The 16,299-nt window shown below is 66.8% G+C and overlaps 1 protein-coding gene across 2 annotated transcripts in view; it reads left to right on the forward strand.

Annotated features, from left to right (window-relative positions):
- The window catches only part of NOTCH3 (notch receptor 3), a 49,454-nt gene that overhangs the window by 21,179 nt on the left and 11,976 nt on the right, over positions 1 to 16,299 (forward strand). For both annotated transcript variants that reach the window (XM_039514477.1, XM_039514478.1), the window contains 15 exons: positions 227 to 460; positions 1,285 to 1,440; positions 1,781 to 1,966; positions 5,512 to 5,625; positions 7,279 to 7,392; positions 8,020 to 8,253; positions 8,801 to 8,911; positions 9,542 to 9,734; positions 11,097 to 11,242; positions 11,321 to 11,434; positions 12,969 to 13,088; positions 13,169 to 13,321; positions 14,408 to 14,636; positions 15,516 to 15,717; positions 16,092 to 16,245. In XM_039514477.1, the coding sequence (XP_039370411.1) occupies positions 227 to 460; positions 1,285 to 1,440; positions 1,781 to 1,966; positions 5,512 to 5,625; positions 7,279 to 7,392; positions 8,020 to 8,253; positions 8,801 to 8,911; positions 9,542 to 9,734; positions 11,097 to 11,242; positions 11,321 to 11,434; positions 12,969 to 13,088; positions 13,169 to 13,321; positions 14,408 to 14,636; positions 15,516 to 15,717; positions 16,092 to 16,245 (2,460 nt within the window). The remainder of the gene's footprint in view (positions 1 to 226; positions 461 to 1,284; positions 1,441 to 1,780; positions 1,967 to 5,511; positions 5,626 to 7,278; positions 7,393 to 8,019; positions 8,254 to 8,800; positions 8,912 to 9,541; positions 9,735 to 11,096; positions 11,243 to 11,320; positions 11,435 to 12,968; positions 13,089 to 13,168; positions 13,322 to 14,407; positions 14,637 to 15,515; positions 15,718 to 16,091; positions 16,246 to 16,299) is intronic.

Raw genomic sequence — 16,299 nt, forward strand, 5'->3', positions numbered from 1 at the left:
CTCAGGGCAGGGGACTGGCTGGCTTGGGGTGGGGAATAGGACACGGGGCCTTTCTGGCTTGGGGTGGGCAATGGGACACAGGGCCTTTCCCCTTTATGGGGTGTTGGCTCTGATCCACCCCAGGGCAGGGGACTGGCTGGTTCGGGGTGGGCAATGGGACATGGGGCCTTTCCCCTCTAGGGGCACTAGCTCTAACCTGCCCAAGCTCATCTCCCTTCTCCCCCAGGCCAGTTCTGCACAGAGGATGTAGACGAGTGCCAGCTGCAGCCCAACGCCTGCCACAATGGGGGCACTTGCTTCAACACCAATGGCGGGCACACCTGCGTGTGTGTCAACGGCTGGACGGGCGAGAGCTGCAGTGAAAACATTGATGACTGTGCCACAGCTGTCTGCTTCAATGGGGCCACCTGCCATGACCGCGTGGCCTCCTTCTACTGCGCCTGCCCCATGGGCAAGACAGGTGAGGTGGGAAGGGGGTCTGGCCTGGCTCAGCCCAATCTCAGATCTCCAAGCACCCCTCACTGCGGGATCTGTGATTCTTCCCCCCATGCCTAACTCCCCCTCAACGATCTGTGGGGGCTGAGGGGTTGGCCAGGGGGATGGGAAGGGCTAGGAAGGACCTGAAGGGGTAGGGGGTGGCTGAGTGGAAGGGGGAAGAAGAAGGGGGTGGGATGGAGACCTGAGGTGAGGGTGACAGGCTGGCTGAGTGGAAGGAGTTGAGAGGAGTGCTGTGAGGGGTCGGGCGCTGGGGTGGGGGCAGTAGTAGGGGGGTGCAGATCGGGGAGGAGTGAAGCTGGCTGGAGGGCGTTGGTGGGTGTCTGTGTGGGTGCGAAGTACTGGAGCCGGCTGGGAGTGTTGATGGGTGTTTGTGCGGTGGGGACTGGGGCTGGCTGGAGGCGGGTTGGTGGGTGTTTGTGCAGGTGCGGGGACTGGGGCTGGCTGGGGTTGGTGGGTCTGTGGGGGACTGGGGCTGGCTGGGGGGGTGAGGGTTGATGGGTCTGTGTGGCAGGGACTGGGGTTGGCTGGAGGCCAGGGGTTGGTGGGTCTGTGTGGGGGAGACTGGGGCTGGTTGGGGGGTGTGGGGGTTGGTGTATGTCTGTGCAGGAGGCCGGGGTTGGCTGCGGGGTGGGAGGGTTGGTGTGTGCGGGTCGGGAGGAGGGATGAGGGGCATTGCCTTAGCCTTCCAGGATGGGGCTGGCACTCTGCTCTTTGAGGGCTAGGCTAGCTGGGCTTCCGGAGGGTGGTTGCCCCACTGCTGCCCACGCCCCTCACTCCCTCTGCCAGGTCTCCTGTGCCACCTGGATGATGCCTGCGTCAGCAACCCCTGCCATGAGGACGCCATCTGTGACACCAACCCTGTGAACGGCCGGGCCATCTGCACCTGCCCCCCAGGCTTCACTGGGGGGGCCTGTGACCAGGATGTGGATGAGTGCTCTATTGGTGAGGAGGGGCCCACTGCCTTGGCACAGAATTGGGTGGACCTGGCCCTTTGCTCAGTGATGGGGTGGGGGTGTGGGAGGCTGGGCCAGGGTCAGGGAGGGCCTGGCCTTTTTCTCAGTGATAGGGTTGGCGTAGGGTTGGCTGGGCCAAGATTGGGGGGAGGGGAGCTGGGGGCCCTTTGCTCAGTGGTGGGGTTGGGGTGGGAGAGGCTGGGCCAGGATGCAGGGAGGGGGCTGGTGGCTGGAGGCCTGGCCCTTTGCTCAGTGATGGGGTTGGGGTGAGACAGGGGTTTGGGGGGTCTGGCCCAAGCCCCATCTCTGACTTGGCCACATCCCTGCAGGTGCCAACCCGTGCGAGCACTTTGGCCGCTGTGTGAACACGCAGGGCTCCTTCCAGTGCCAGTGCGGGCGCGGCTACACGGGTCCCCGCTGTGAGACTGACATCAACGAGTGCCTGTCCATGCCCTGCCAGAACGACGCCACCTGCCTCGACCGCATTGGGGAGTTCACCTGCATCTGCATGGCAGGTGAGCACTCACCCCGCCCCCTGCATTGCCTGTGGGATGCCCAGCTCGGCCTGCCCCAGAACAGCTGAACTGCAGCCCTGGAGCCCTTGGGAATGTGTGTGCTCGGGGGCTGGGTCCCTGCCTTGAGGGGAGACTGGCTCTACACCCTTCCCCCCCCCAGGACTCTTGAGAACAGCCTGTGTCCAGGAGCGCCAGATCGCCTGAGGAACGGGGGCCAGTTTATCCCCCCAAGATGCCAAATGCTGGTTAAGTGATTGTGAAGCTGACTGGGAGCCAGGACTCCTGAGCTCTATCCCCAGCTCTGGGAAGGGAGGGGAGTCTGGTGGTTAGAGCAGGGCAGACTGGGAGCCAGGACTCCTGGATTCTCTCCCCAGCTAGGGGAGGTGAGCATTGTGCTGTCGATCCAGGGGCTGGCTGGCTGGCCTGAGTATCTGGGAATGAGAGAGGTGATTCTGTCCTCCTGCCCCCCAGGGCAGGTGCAAGGCTTCACCTTCTAACAACACCTCACAGTGAGTTTGTTGAGACTCAGCCCAGTGCCCAGCAGGATGGGAAGCTGGGTCCCCTGCCCTGTATCCCAGCTGGCTCTAGCCAGCCCCAGCTGAGAGGCTAGGGCTGGATGGGCGTTGGGTGCCTGTAACGGGTCGGACTCACCCCGTGGCGCCTCCTGCTGGTGACTCCAGGAATTAGCTCAGTCCAGTGCTGGAGCGCCCTCTGCAGGCCGGTGATCCGCCTGTCCTCAGGCCTGAGTCCCTCCCTGGACCCCGGTGCTCTTTTACATGGGGTGCTGCCTCCCCAGCAGTAACCGCTTTCTCTTAGGGTCTCCCCTCCTTGGGGAACCCCCACCCTCTATCCCCACCTTGCCTCAGTATATGGCTACTGCCAGTCATTGTCTAGCCCCACACTCTGGGGCAGACTGCAGTATCAGCCTACTCATCACAGGCAAAGGGGTTTGAACCTGCTGCCTTGGCCTACCCCTCGGCTGCCCTCTGCAACCCCCAGTACCTGTTGGCCCTTCGCTAGGCTGCAGCCTGGGGCTCTCTAGGCTGGAGCTCCCCAGCTCCTCAGCCTTTCCCCAGCCCTGCTTCACTCTATGTACCTTGCCTATAGTCCCTGCAGCCAGGCCCTTCTTCCTCTTCAGGCAGAGGAAGACTGTCTGGGCTTCTGGCCTCTTCTGCCTCTTATAGGGGCCAGCTGGGCCTGATCGGGGTGTGGCCCAGCTGTGGCTACTTCCTCCATCAGCCCAACCTTGAGAGCAGCCGCTCTCAAGCCCTGCCAGGCCACTTTTAAACCCCTCAGGGCAGGAGCAGGGTCCACCCTGCTACAGTGCCCCTCTGTGACAGGGTTCTCCATGGGCAGAGCCCAGCCTGGCCTGCATTCCTCTCCTGTCCAGAGCAGGGAATCCTGGCTTGGCTCGGCTCCCAGGGGTTGGGAGCCGTTGGGAAGTCCAGGCGGTTGGGGCGAGGGATGGCGGCAGATGGCGGGATCCCAGGGGCTGGGCCTGGCAGGGAAGGATGCAGTGCTTAATTTGGAATGAAAGAGGTGCCAGGGCTCAAGCATAACAGATGTGGCAAGTGCAGAGGTGCCGGGGCTCTGAGCTCCCAAGTCCTGGCACAAGTTAAGCACTGGAAGGCTGGCTGTGGAGGTGCTGGAGGGGCAGGGGGCGCGTAGCCGGCAGCCAGACGGTGGGAGTGCAGGGCTGTGCCTGGAATACTAATGGGGCAGGGGGGAGGCCTGTGCGGGGCTGGGCTGCTCCTTTTTGTCTCCCTGCTACCCCCTGTGGGGAGGAATCTTCCCTTCATTAATTTCAGCCCTTTGTGAGGCTGGTGGGGGGGAGGGGCAGTGCCGGCGCAGCACTCGCCAGGGCACTGGGCCCTCTCCCCCAGTCCAGCACCCTGGTGCTCTGCTGTTCCGTGCTGGTGCCTGGGCATCCTGACGGGATGGGGGCTGTACAAGCCCCTTGTGGTGCAGGAGGGTGAAGAAGCCATAGAGCCTCTTCCCTGATGCCTGCGCCAGTGATGTGGGGACCAGGGAATGGGCACAAAACTAACCCGCGGACTCCACATGCCGGCTGCCTGGCTGCTCTGGGAGCCACTCACATTGCTCAGCTCAGAGCGTGGAGCAGGGTTCGGTGCTCTCCTAGTTCTGGGCAGGGACTGGGAGTCAGGACTCGTGGGTTCTGTCCCCAGCTCTGGGAGGGGTGTGGGGCCTAGTGGGTAGAGCAGGGGGCCTGGGAGCCAGGACTCCAGAATGCTGTTTCCCCAGCTCTGCCACTGACCGGCCTGGGCCCATGGGCGAGCGTTTCACCTCTGCATGAAATACTCTCCCTGTGCTTGATGCTTCCTTAAAGTCCCTGACCCAGGCAGCACCAGCGCCCCCGCCCTTCCCCGCCAAACCATGCAGTTTTGTAGGGGACCCACTGCCCCCAAACCAGCAGTACTGGCAGCCCTGAGCTGGGTGTGTCCATGGGGCAGAGCTGGGGTCGGGGTGGGGCCTGGATAGTGAGCCGGGGGGGGGATAATAGTTTAGGAGCCCCCAGGTCCCCTCCATTCACAGCCAGGGCAGCACAGCCATCGGGAGCTCTGCCACGCTGAGTCTGGAGGGTACTCTGGGCCTGCCCCAGATCTATGGGCTCACAGGCACTGGAATTTATGGGGAAAGGGGGCTCCCAGATTTTAATGGGGGCTGGGGGGGGCAGGAATTCCCAAATGCATTGTGGTCTCCCCACCCCGTGTGGCCAGCTGGAGGAGGAGCCGTAGCCCCAGGGGGCAAGGCCCTCCAGCCATATAGGAGCAGCCTGTCCATGGGGTGGGGTCACAGTTCTGGTGGAAACCGGGCTGCTGAGCCCCAGGAGGGAGAGGGCAGGGCTGGCTCCGCTCTCCATAGCCTGGCACCCCCTGCTCCCTCAGACTGCTGTGTCTGCTGCTGCCCCAGCTCTTCTCCCCCTCCCCTCTGGAGACACATTGCCCCCCAACACTGCCCTCTCCTGTCCCAACCCACATGGGGCAAGAGCTCCCACTGCTGCAGCCTGTGTCTGTCGGCCCCCATCCCCACACCCCGTAGGGAGATCCCAGTGCCCTAGTGATGGAAACCCCTCTGGTAATGGGCTTATTCCAGACCCCTCCCCCCCCCCCCGCAGCCTCTCTGTCCCATGGTGCAGCCCTAACACCACACAGTCTGTTGCTTCCCCTGCCCCATGGCACTGCCCTGCCCCCACAGAGCCTGCCGCCTCCTCGCCTCCCCTGCCCCATGGCACTGCCCTGCTCCCACAGAGCCTGCCGCCTCCTCGCCGGCGCTGCCCTGCCCCCACAGAGCCTGCCGCCTCCTCGCCTCCCCTGCCCCATGGCGCTGCCCTGCCCCCACAGAGCCTGCCGCCTCCTCGCCTCCCCTGCCCCATGGCGCTTCCCTGCCCCCACAGAGCCTGCCACCTCCCCTGCCGCATGCCGCTGCCTGCCCCACGTGGCCCCTGCAAGCAGCCTCACTCCTGCCCCAGAGAGCTCTTCTGCCCCTGCCCCGTCTCTAATGCTCCCTCTGGGTTCTGGCTGCAGGGTTCAGCGGCACGTTCTGCGAGATCAATGTTGACGAGTGCGACAGCAACCCCTGTGTCAATGGCGGGATCTGCCGGGACGGCGTCAATGGCTTCACCTGCACCTGCCCCTCTGGTGAGTCTGGCTCCTCCCGGGGCCATGGGCAGGCACAGAGCTCCCAGCGCGGCCTGGCCGGGCTCCTCCCGGGGCCATGGGCTCAGGGCAGGCACAGAGCTCCCAGCGCGGCCTGGCCGGGCTCCTCCCGGGGCCATGGGCTGGGGGCAGGCACGAGCTCCCAGCGGCCTGGCAGGGCTCCTCCCGAGGCCATGGGCTGGGGGCAGGCACGGAGCTCCCAGCGCGGCCTGGCCGGGCTCCTCCCGGGGCCATGGGCTGGGGGCAGGCACGGAGCTCCCAGCGCGGCCTGGCCGGGCTCCTCCCGGGGCCATGGGCTGGGGGCAGGCACGGAGCTCCCAGCGCGGCCTGGCCGGGCTCCTCCTGGGGCCATGGGCTGGGGGCAGGCACGGGGCTCTCAGTGCGGCCTGGCCGGGCTCCTCCCGGGCCATGGGCTGGGGCAGGCACGGAGCTCCCAGCGCGGCCTGGCCGGGCTCCTCCCGGGGCCATGGGCTGGGGCAGGCACGGGGCTCACAGAGCGGCCTGGCCGGGCTCCTCACGGGGCCATGGGCTGGGGGCAGGCACGGAGCTCCCAGCGCGGCCTGGCTGGGCACCTCCCGGGGCCATGGGCTGGGGGCAGGCACGGAGCTCCCAGCGCGGCCTGGCCGGGCTCCTCCCGGGGCCATGGGCTGGGGGCAGGCACGGGACTCTCAGTGCGGCCTGGCCGGGCTCCTCCTGGGGCTGAGGGCTGGGCCCATGGAAGTGCCTCGGGCTGGACAGGCTGGGCCCAGCAGCAGGGGGCCCTGTAGGGCAGAGGGGAGGGAGCACTCGCTGGGGAAGCATAACACCCCCCCGGCCCCCTGCACGGCTTCTTTCACCCTGGAGGCCACCTCTTGTGGGGCTGATGGACAGCCAGACCACGGCCCTCCCTGCTGACTGGGGACAATGGCACCTTTGTTCTCTTGGGGCTGCCTCCCCTGCTGGCACACAGCCCCCTGAACCCAATTTACATGTGGGGCAGATGCCGGTGATGGGGATGGGAGGGGAGCTGGCCTGCCCCATTGCTGGGCCCAGTGGGGAGCCTGTGCCTGCACAGCACCCGCCTCTAGGACAGGATGCCTCTACCCAGCTCACTCGCAGATCCACAAAGCTCACACCCAGCCCCTCCCCAAAGCCCTTCTCCCCCTCCCACACAGACCCTGCACCCCATCCTGGAGCCCCGCCCCCCTCCGCACCCGCAGAGCCTGCACCCTGCTCCTGAGTTCCTCTCTTCTCCCACCCCTGGACCCTGTGTCCCATCCCAGAGCTCCTCTTCTGCCCCATCCCCAGATCCTGCACCCCCACCCCACCCCAGCTCCTCTCCTGTCCCAGCCCCACTCCTGGACCCTGCACCCCGCTGCATCGCTGGGGCCTGCACCCTCAACTCGGAGCTTAGCTCCCCCCACCGCTGTGGCCTACTCCCTGACCACAGCATATCCCTGTCCCCCTTACTCCTGTGGCATCCCCTCCCCCCAGCCCCTTGCCATCACCCAACTCTGACCTGGAGCCTTTGCCTGAAGTTGCTCCAAGCTGCACCCCACCGCAGAACTGGGAACATCCGGTGGGGACTGGGGGCTCCATGGGGAGGCAGTGCAGGGCCCCGGCATACGTTTGAGCCTCCTGCCTTTCTGTGCCCAGGTTTCTCTGGTTCCATGTGCCAAATCGACATTGACGAGTGCGCCAGCACGCCCTGCCAGAACGGTGCCAAGTGCATGGACCGGCCCAACGCCTATGAGTGCCGCTGCACTGAGGGTGAGTGAGGGCTGGCGCCGAGACCTGGGTGCTCCGTGGCCTCAGCGCAGGTTGGGCAGCTTGTTCCCCAGGGCCCACAATAGTTCTTCCCATCAGCAGGGGGCAGCGGTGCCCCATAGCACCCCCATTCCCAGGCGTGGCTAGGGCCCCCTCCCAGCAGTCTGGGGAAGACACTGCAGCTGCACCCCCAACCATAAGACGGTCAGGGGTACATCTGTATTAAACAAGCATTTGTGGTGCCCGGGGAGGGGGAGCCAGTGCCAAGGCTGGGACCTACCTACCAGCCACACTCTATGAGGGCTCCCCTTGCCCCATAGGCGCCCCCTCCCCTCACAGCATGGAGGATGGAGAGCCAGGTCTGGCAATGAGTGGGACCAGTTGCCTGCATTGGGGACCCCCACAAGCCTGTGGCTGGGGTCACATTCCATGGGTCTGGGCTGTCCGGGGCCCTCCGGCATCTGGAGACAGGACAAGAATGGAGCTGCTGGAGTCTGTCCCACGTGGGCATCCCCTCCCCAGCAGGCGGGGGTGGCGCTACCCACATGCCATGTGGCTGCGGGGCACTCGGGCCACACCAGCAACACACAAACCTGGCACTGCCCGCCTTCCCTCCGCTCCCCCCCCCAGGCTTTGAGGGCACGCTGTGCGAGAAGAACATTGACGACTGCTCACCTGACCCCTGCCACCATGGCAGCTGCCTGGACGGCATCGCCAGCTTCACCTGCTCCTGTGCCGCCGGCTACACCGGCTACCGCTGCGAGAACCAGCTCAACGAGTGCCACAGCAGCCCCTGCCAGCACGGGGGCAAGTGCATCGACCGCATCAACAAGTACCAGTGCAACTGCCTGCCGGGCACCTCAGGTGGGGGCAGGGCTGGGGGCCTGCGTCACGCTGGCCAGGTCTGTGGCCCCACCCCACCCCCTGCTCCCCCTTAGGGTCCACAGCCCCTTTCCTTCCCATAGGCGCACTGTGCCCCACCTCACCCCCAGGGTTGCACAGCCACTTCCCCCCCACCCCAGGGTGCACTGTGCTCCTCCCACCATGTGCCAATGCTATCCCCCTCACTCCCCCTCTAGATCCATGGCCCCTCCCTCCCCTGGGTCCTCTGGCTTCCATTACCCCAAACCCTAGGACATGCACTACCCCCACCTCAGAACACACCATGCCTCCCACCCCCAGTCCCCATCTCTCCCCTGGCTCCCCTCAATCCCACCTGCCTAGCCCTAGGGCATGTGCTGTCCCCAGGAATATGTTATTCCCCCAGCTCCCTTTCCGCTGCTCCTGCCCTCCCAGCCCACACGCCCAGCTCTGGCCAGGCCATGGGGGTGAGGGTTCCCCGCGTGCTGTGGGGTGCTGCCGGTGGCTGGCTGGCTGGCTGGCGCGGATGTAAGGCGGCCCCTCTCCCCAGGTGTGAACTGTGAAGTGAACTTTGACGACTGCGCCAGCAACCCCTGCGACTACGGCGTCTGCCGCGACGGCATCAACCGCTACGACTGCATCTGCAAGCCCGGCTTCACAGGTGGGGCAGGGACGGGGCCCAGCTCCAGGGAGCCCTGACTCTGGGGGGTGGGGGTGGGGTCCCGTGACCCTGATTCTGAGAGGATGGGGATGCGGGGGGCTGGCTCTGGGGGGTTGTTTGGGGTGGGGCCTAACTGTGGGGTGGTGGGGCCCTAGGTCTGTGGGGGTGGATGGGGGGTGGGAGCAGGGCCCCATGACTTGCCTCTGGGGGGTGGGGCCCTGGTGTTGGAGGGCTGGGCAGTCAGGGGCGGCTCCAGGCACCAGCGCAGCAAGCGCATGCCTGGGGCGACAAGCTGGTGTGGGGGTGACATGTCGGTCGTGAGGGCAGCAGTCAGGGAGCCTTCAGCAGCGTTTCTGTGGGAGGTCTGCTGGGCCCGCGGCCTTGGCGGCAATTCAGTGGTGGGTACGCTGAAGGCGCGGGACCGGTAGACCTCCTGCAGAACCGTCGCCGAATCCGCGTGACCAGGGCGGACCTCCCGCAGAAATGCCGCTGAAGGCTCCCGCCGTGCTTGGAGCGGCAAAACCCCCTGGGGGTGGGGTTCTTGGCTCTGGGGGTGTGTGGTGGCTAGGCCTTGGGGTGCCCTGGGCCGAGCCATATGCGGTCCCCATGCCAAGCGGGCGTGTCTCATAGGGCCCCTGTGCAACGTGGAGATTGACGAGTGTGCGTCCAGCCCCTGCCAGAACGGCGGCACCTGCCTGGACGGCGAGAACGGCTTCACCTGCCTCTGCCCTGAGGGCTTTCATGACCCCCACTGCTACTCCGAGGTGGACGAGTGCAGCAGCAGCCCCTGCGTGCACGGAGCCTGCCGCGACGACATCAACGGGTGAGGGAGCACTGCGTCCTCCCGCTCTGCCCCTGCCCCTGCCCCCGCCCTGCCTGCCCCTACCCGAATGTCCCTGCCCTCCCCCGACCTGCCTTGCCTGCATCCACCCTCCCTGCCCTGCCCACGTCCGCCTGCCTTGCCCCCACCCCGCCCTGCCGGCATCTGTCCTGCCCACGTCTGCCCACCCTTCCCCCTCCCTGCCCTGCCCCAACATGCCCTACCTGCGTCCACCCTCCCTGCCCTGACCAGCCCTGCATCTGCCCCACCCTGCCTGCATCCCCCCACCCTGCCTGGCCCCCCGCCCCACCCTGTCCTGACTTGCCCCACCCTGGCTGCGTCCGCCCAGCCCTGCCCTGCATCCTGCCCATAGTGCCTCGACCTGCCCTGCCCCTGCCCCTGCCCCACCCTGCCTCGTCCACCCAGCCCTGCTCTACCCCGCCCCACCCTGCCCTGCATCCTCCCACAGTGCCTCGACCTGCCTGCCCCCGCCCCACCCTGCGTGTATCCGCCCTGCCCGCCCCTGCCCCACCCTGCCTGCGTCCGCCCACCTTGCCTCACCCCACCTGTGTCCGCCTTGCGCTGCCCCCACCCAGCCTGCCCCCGGCCCTGCCCTGCCTCCGGTGACACTTGCCCTGCTTCGACCTGCCTGCATCTGCCCAACCTGCCCTGCCTGCGTCCGCCGCCCCCTGCCCTGCCCCTACGCCGCCCTGCCTGCGTTCGCCCAACCCTGCCCTACACCGCCCTATCCTGCCCTGCATCCTCCCCACAGTGCCTTGACCTGACCTGCCCCTGCCCCACCCTGCGTGTATCCGCCCAGCCCTGCCTCGCCCCGCCCTGCCTCCACCCCGCCCTGCCTGTGTCTGCCCACCCTGCCGCCCGCCTGCCTGCCCCTGCTCTGCCCACTCTGTGGCCAGCGCTCCGCCCGCCTGCCCTGCCCAACCCGGGGAGCAGTGCTGGGCCCGCCCGCCTGCCCTGCCCAACCCGGGGAGCAGTGCTGGGCCTGCCCTCCTGCCCTGCCCAACCCAGGGAGTGGCGGTGGGCCTGCCCTGCCCAACCTGGGGGCAATGCTGCACCTGCCTGTTTTGCTCTGTCCTGCCCCTGCCCTGCCCATCTGGGGGCAGCGCTGCACCTGCCTGTCCTGTTCTGTTCCCGCGTGCCCTGTGGGCAGCGCTGCGCCCACCCACCCTTCTCTGCCCATCCCAGGGGCAGTGATGCACTTGTCCGCCCTGCCAGGGGGAGCCCCTAGACCCAGCGGCTCCATCCCAGTGATTGCTGTGTGGTGCCAGTTCCCCAAAGAGCCCTGGAGGCACAGAGTTGGGTCCCCATGGGGCAGGACCTGCACTGACGCCCCCTCCCCCACAGGTACAAATGCGAGTGCGAGCCAGGCTGGGCTGGCACCAACTGCGACCTGAACAAGAACGAGTGTGAGTCCAACCCCTGCCAGTTCGGGGGCACCTGCACTGACTACGTCAATGGCTACCGCTGCAAGTGCAAGGAGGGCTTCCAGGGTACGTGCCCCCGCATCCCCCCCTCCCCCTCCAGTCCCCCTCTCCCTCCCCCTAACTGACCCTCTGTCTCCCTCCCAGGGACCTACTGCCAGACAAACATCAATGACTGCCTCTCCAGCCCCTGCCTCAACAAGGGCACCTGCATCGACGCCATCGCCAGTTACACCTGCCTCTGTGACCTGCCCTACACAGGTGGGGCTGTGCCCGGGCCAAGTGGGGAGGGCCTGTTTCTGGGAGCCAGGAGGGGTGGGGGGGGCTCTGTGGTTTGGGGGCAGGGTGGGTGCCAGGCCAGGTGGAATGAGCGTGTGTGTGTGTGGGGGCCTGTGGTTTGGGGCGGGCAGGCCAGGCTAGGTGGAGTGTTGGGTGTGGGGGGGGTGCCTGTGGTTCTAGGAGGTGTGGTGGGGTACGGTGTGGGGGCATGGTTCTGAGTAGGGTGGGGATTTCCTGTGGTTCTGGAGGGAACGGGGGTCACCATGGTTCTGGCAGGTGTGCTGTGGTGGGTGGGGTCCTTGTGGTTCTGGGGTGTGTGGTGGGGCCAGGGGTGGGTCACTGTAGTTCTCGGGTGGGTGGTGGTGGGGTCTCTGTGGTTCTGGCAGGTGTGCTGTGGTGGGTGGGGTCCCTATGGTTCTGGGGTGTGTGGGGGGCCAGGGGTGGGTTGCTGTGGTTCTGGGGTGGGTGGTGGGATGGGGGTGTCTCCGTGGTTCTGGCAGGTGTGCTGTGGTGGGTGAGGGTCCTTGTGGTTCTGGGGTGGGTGGTGGGGCCAGCGGGTGGGTCGCTGTGGTTCTGGGGTGGGTGGTGGTGGGGGTCACACTGTGTTGGGTGTGGGGGGGGTGCCTGTGGTTCTAGGAGGTGTGGTGGGGTACGGTGGGGGCATGGTTCTGAGTAGGGTGGGGATTTCCTGTGGTTCTGGAGGGAACGGGGGTCACCATGGTTCTGGCAGGTGTGCTGTGGTGGGTGGGGGTCCTTGTGGTTCTGGGGTGTGTGGTGGGGCCAGGGGGGGTGGGTTGCTGTGGTTCTGGGGTGGGTGGTGGGATGGGGGGGTGTCTCCGTGGTTCTGGCAGGTGTGCTGGGGTGGGTGAGGGTCCTTGTGGTTCTGGGGTGGGTGGTGGGGCCAGCGGGGTGGGTCGCTGTGGTTCTGGGGTGGGTGGTGGTGGGGTCTCCGTGGTTCTGGCAGGTGTGCTGTGGTGGGTGGGGTCCTTGTGGTTCTGGGGTGCATGGTGGGGCCATCGGGGTGGGTCGCTGTAGTTCTGGGGTGGATGGTGGTGGGGGTCTCCGTGGTTCTGGCAGGTGTGCTGTGGTTCTGGGGTGTGTGGTGGGGCCAGGGGGGTGGGTTGCTGTGGTTCTGGGGTGGGTGGTGGGATGTGGGGGTGTCTCCGTGGTTCTGGCAGGCGTGCTGAGGTGGGTGGGGATCCCTGTGGTTCTGGGGTGTGTGGTGGGGCCAGGGGGGTGGGTTGCTGTGGTTCTGGGGTGGGTGGTGGTGGTCTCTGTGGTTCTGGCAGGTGTGCTGTGGTGGGTGGGGGTCCCTGTGGTTCTGGGGTGGGTGGTGGGTGGGGGTCCCTGTGGTTCTGGGGTGTGTGGTTGGGGGTGGGGAGGTCACCGTGGTTCTGGGACTCATGGCAGGGCAGTTCCTGTGTTGAGCAAGGCCTGTGGCCAGGGCAGAGGCCTCATGTTGACTCTGGGTGGGAGAGTCAGAACTGCTCTCACCATCGCCCCCTTCTGCCTGCAGGCCGCAACTGCGAGAATGTGCTGACACCCTGCTCCCCTAACCCCTGTGAGAACGGGGGGGTCTGCGACCACACGCCCGACTACGAGGGTTTCACCTGCAGCTGCCCCCCAGGCTGGCAAGGTACCGTCCCTCTGCTCTGCCCCTCCCCCGTGGCCTCTCTGCCGCACCCGCTCTGACCTGTGCCCTTTCCTCCCCGCCAGGTCAGAGGTGCCACGTGGACGTGAACGAGTGTGACCGGAACCCCTGCCGGAACCGGGGCACCTGCACCAACCTGCATGGCGGGTACAGCTGCACCTGCCGGCCGGGGTACACAGGCACCAACTGTGAGACAGACATTGATGACTGCTCCCCCAGTGAGTGCGGGGGAAGGGTTCACGCGCACTCGTCGGGGTACCGCACACCAGCTTGATTGGCTCTGCCACCCCATAGCCCAGCCAGGGCACCGTGTGGAACCCCAGCCCTGCAGGCTGTGGGCGGGGGGCTCAGCAGGGGGCGCTCTCCCCTCGCAGTCCCTGCTGACCTGGTGCCCCAGAATGGTGCTAGGGGGCGCTGTGCTGTGGAGCGGGGGGCTCAGCAGGGGGCGCTCGCCCCTCGCAGTCCCTGCTGACCCGGTGCCCCAGAATGGTGCTAGGGGGCGCTGTGCTGTGGAGCGGGGGGCTCAGCAGGGGGCGCTCTCCCCTCGCAGTTGCTGCTGACCCGGTGCCCCAGGGTGGTGCTAGGGGGCGCTGTGCTGTGGAGCGGGGGGCTCAGCAGGGGGCGCTCTCCCCTCGCAGTTGCTGCTGACCGGGGCTCAGCAGGGGGCGCTCTCCCCTCGCAGTTGCTGCTGACCCGGTGCCCCAGGGTGGTGCTAGGGGGCGCTGTGCTGTGGAGCGGGGGGCTCAGCAGGGGGTGCTCTCCCCTCGCAGTTGCTGCTGACCCGGTGCCCCAGGGTGGTGCTAGGGGGCGCTGTGCTGTGGAGGAGGGGGCTCAGTAGGGGGCGCTCTCCCCTTGCAGCCGGTGCCCCAGCATACTGCTAGGGGTGCTGTCCGGCAGGAGGCGCTGTTAATTGGAGATTTCCCACCGAGTCCTTGCTGCCCCATCATCCCGCCGTTCCCCATGGGCTGCGCTGACGCTGTCCTGGACAAACCCTTCCCGAGGGCTGCCTCTGGGCCTGCCCAGCCTGCTCGTGCTGGGTTCTCCTTCCCCTCCTACCCAAGCGACTGGGCAGCTGGGCTGTGGGGCTGGGGAACAGCCGCTGCTCCTTCCCCAGAGGGGGCTGGGTGAGTGAGTGGGGGAAGGGCTCTGGGAATGACAGGGAAGTGGGGGTGAATCTCTCCCTGGGGGTGCCTGCCCTGAATGCCCACGGGGGAGGGGAGGCCTGGCTGGAGGCCATGAAGTGGCTAAGATCCTCTGGCCCCTTCTGACACCGCTTCGTGACCCTGCCACTTACCTGCCCGCAGACCCCTGCCTGAATGGTGGCTCGTGCCAGGACGGCATCAGCTCCTTCTTGTGCACCTGCCTGCCGGGCTTCACGGGCCCGCGCTGTGCCAGCGACACCAATGAGTGCCTGAGCAGCCCCTGCCGCAACGGCGCCACCTGCACCGACTACGTCAACAGCTTCACCTGCACCTGCGCCCCAGGCTGGGCCGGCCTGCACTGCGAGCACAACGTGCAGGAGTGCACGGACAGGTGAGTCTGTCCCCCCCCCACCCCGACCAGGGACCCCCTTCCATTCCCTGGCCTGCACTGCGAGCACAATGTGCAGGAGTGCACCGACAGGTGAGTCAGTCCTCCCCCTTCCCCCCCCCCACCCAGGGACCCCCTTCCATTCCCTGGCCTGCACTGCGAGCACAATGTGCAGGAGTGCACCGACAGGTGAGTCAGTCCCCCTTCCCCAACCAGGGACCCCCTTCCCATCCCTGGGCTGGGCCAGCCCACACTGCAAGCACAATGTGCAGTAGTGCACCAACAGGTGAGTCAGTCCTCCCCTTCCCCGCCCGACCAGGGACCCTCTCCCATCCCCTGGGCTGGGCCGGCCCACACTGTGAGCACAACGTGCAGGAGTGCACCAACAGGTGAGTGCCCCCGACCGGGGACCCTCCTCCCATTCCCTGGGCTGGGCCGGCCCGCACTGTGAGCACAGCGTGTAAGAGTGCACCACCGGTAAGCGTGTCCTTCCTCCACCCCCCCCAAAAAGCCTCCCCTGGGCTGCCCTGTGAGCTCAAGGTGCAGGGGTGCACTGACAGGTGAGCCCCAGCCCCCATCAGGGAGCACCCCCAATCCCCATCTCCCTGTCCCCAGAGGACCCCTATCTGCAAGGAGCTTCATCCCTTCAGGGGGAACCTTGCCCCTGGGATTCTTAGCACTAGCTTCCCTCAGCACTGCCAGACCCTGGCCCCAGCCAGTCAGAGCCGGGAACCCTTGAGAGAGTGGTGCTAGGGCGGTGGGGTGGAGGTGGTTGTAGGGGGGCAGGGGACAAAGGGGAGGAGTGGGGTGTTGCTGGGGGGCAGGAGTTGTACTTGATGGGTGGCGAATGGGGCTTCGAGCTAACTGCCTGTGACCCTGCAGCTCCTGCTTCAATGGTGGCACCTGCCTGGATGGAGTGAACTCCTACACGTGCCGCTGCCGTGCCGGCTTCACGGGCACCCACTGCCAGCATGAGATTGATGAGTGCCAGTCCCAGCCCTGCCTCAACGGGGGCATCTGCCTGGACGGCGTGGAGTCCTATCGCTGCACCTGCCCCCAGGGCTACACGGGTGCCCAGTGCCAGGTGAGCCCTGCCCCGGGGGTGGGCGGTGGCCTGGTGGGGAGGGGCAAGGACACAAGGTCCCAGCGTCTGGGGAGGGTGAACATGAAGCCTGGCATTGTCAGGGGAGCCTGGCCTCGGGCGGGGGAGGAATCCAACAGCCCAGTGCAGTGGGGGGTGGGAGGCAGGGGCCAGGGCCTTGGCCTCAGGGGACGGGGAGAATCCAACACCTCAGTCAGGTGGGGGGCAGAGGCCTGGCCTGTGGGGGCAGGGGATCCACACCCAAGTGTGGTTGGGGGCGGGGACCTGGCATTGCTGGAGCCCAGCCAGGGCTATATTGGTTCCCCAGGTCGCGTCCCACCAGAGTACATTGTCCCCTAACTAGCCCTCTCTTGCAGACCCTGGTGGACTGGTGCAGGCGCTCGCCCTGCCAGAACGGGGGCCGCTGCGTGCAGACGGGCACGGCCCTGACCTGTGAGTGCCCGGGGGGCTGGACTGGCCGCTACTGTGACATTCCCAACGTCTCCTGCGAGGTGGTGGCAGCTCATCGAGGTGAGGGCACCCCTGGGCAGGACTGACCCCCACTAGTCCCTGCCAGGCTGGGCT

This window comes from Mauremys reevesii, linkage group 25 (assembly GCF_016161935.1).
Source record: "Mauremys reevesii isolate NIE-2019 linkage group 25, ASM1616193v1, whole genome shotgun sequence".
Classification (NCBI taxonomy): Eukaryota; Metazoa; Chordata; order Testudines; family Geoemydidae; genus Mauremys; species Mauremys reevesii.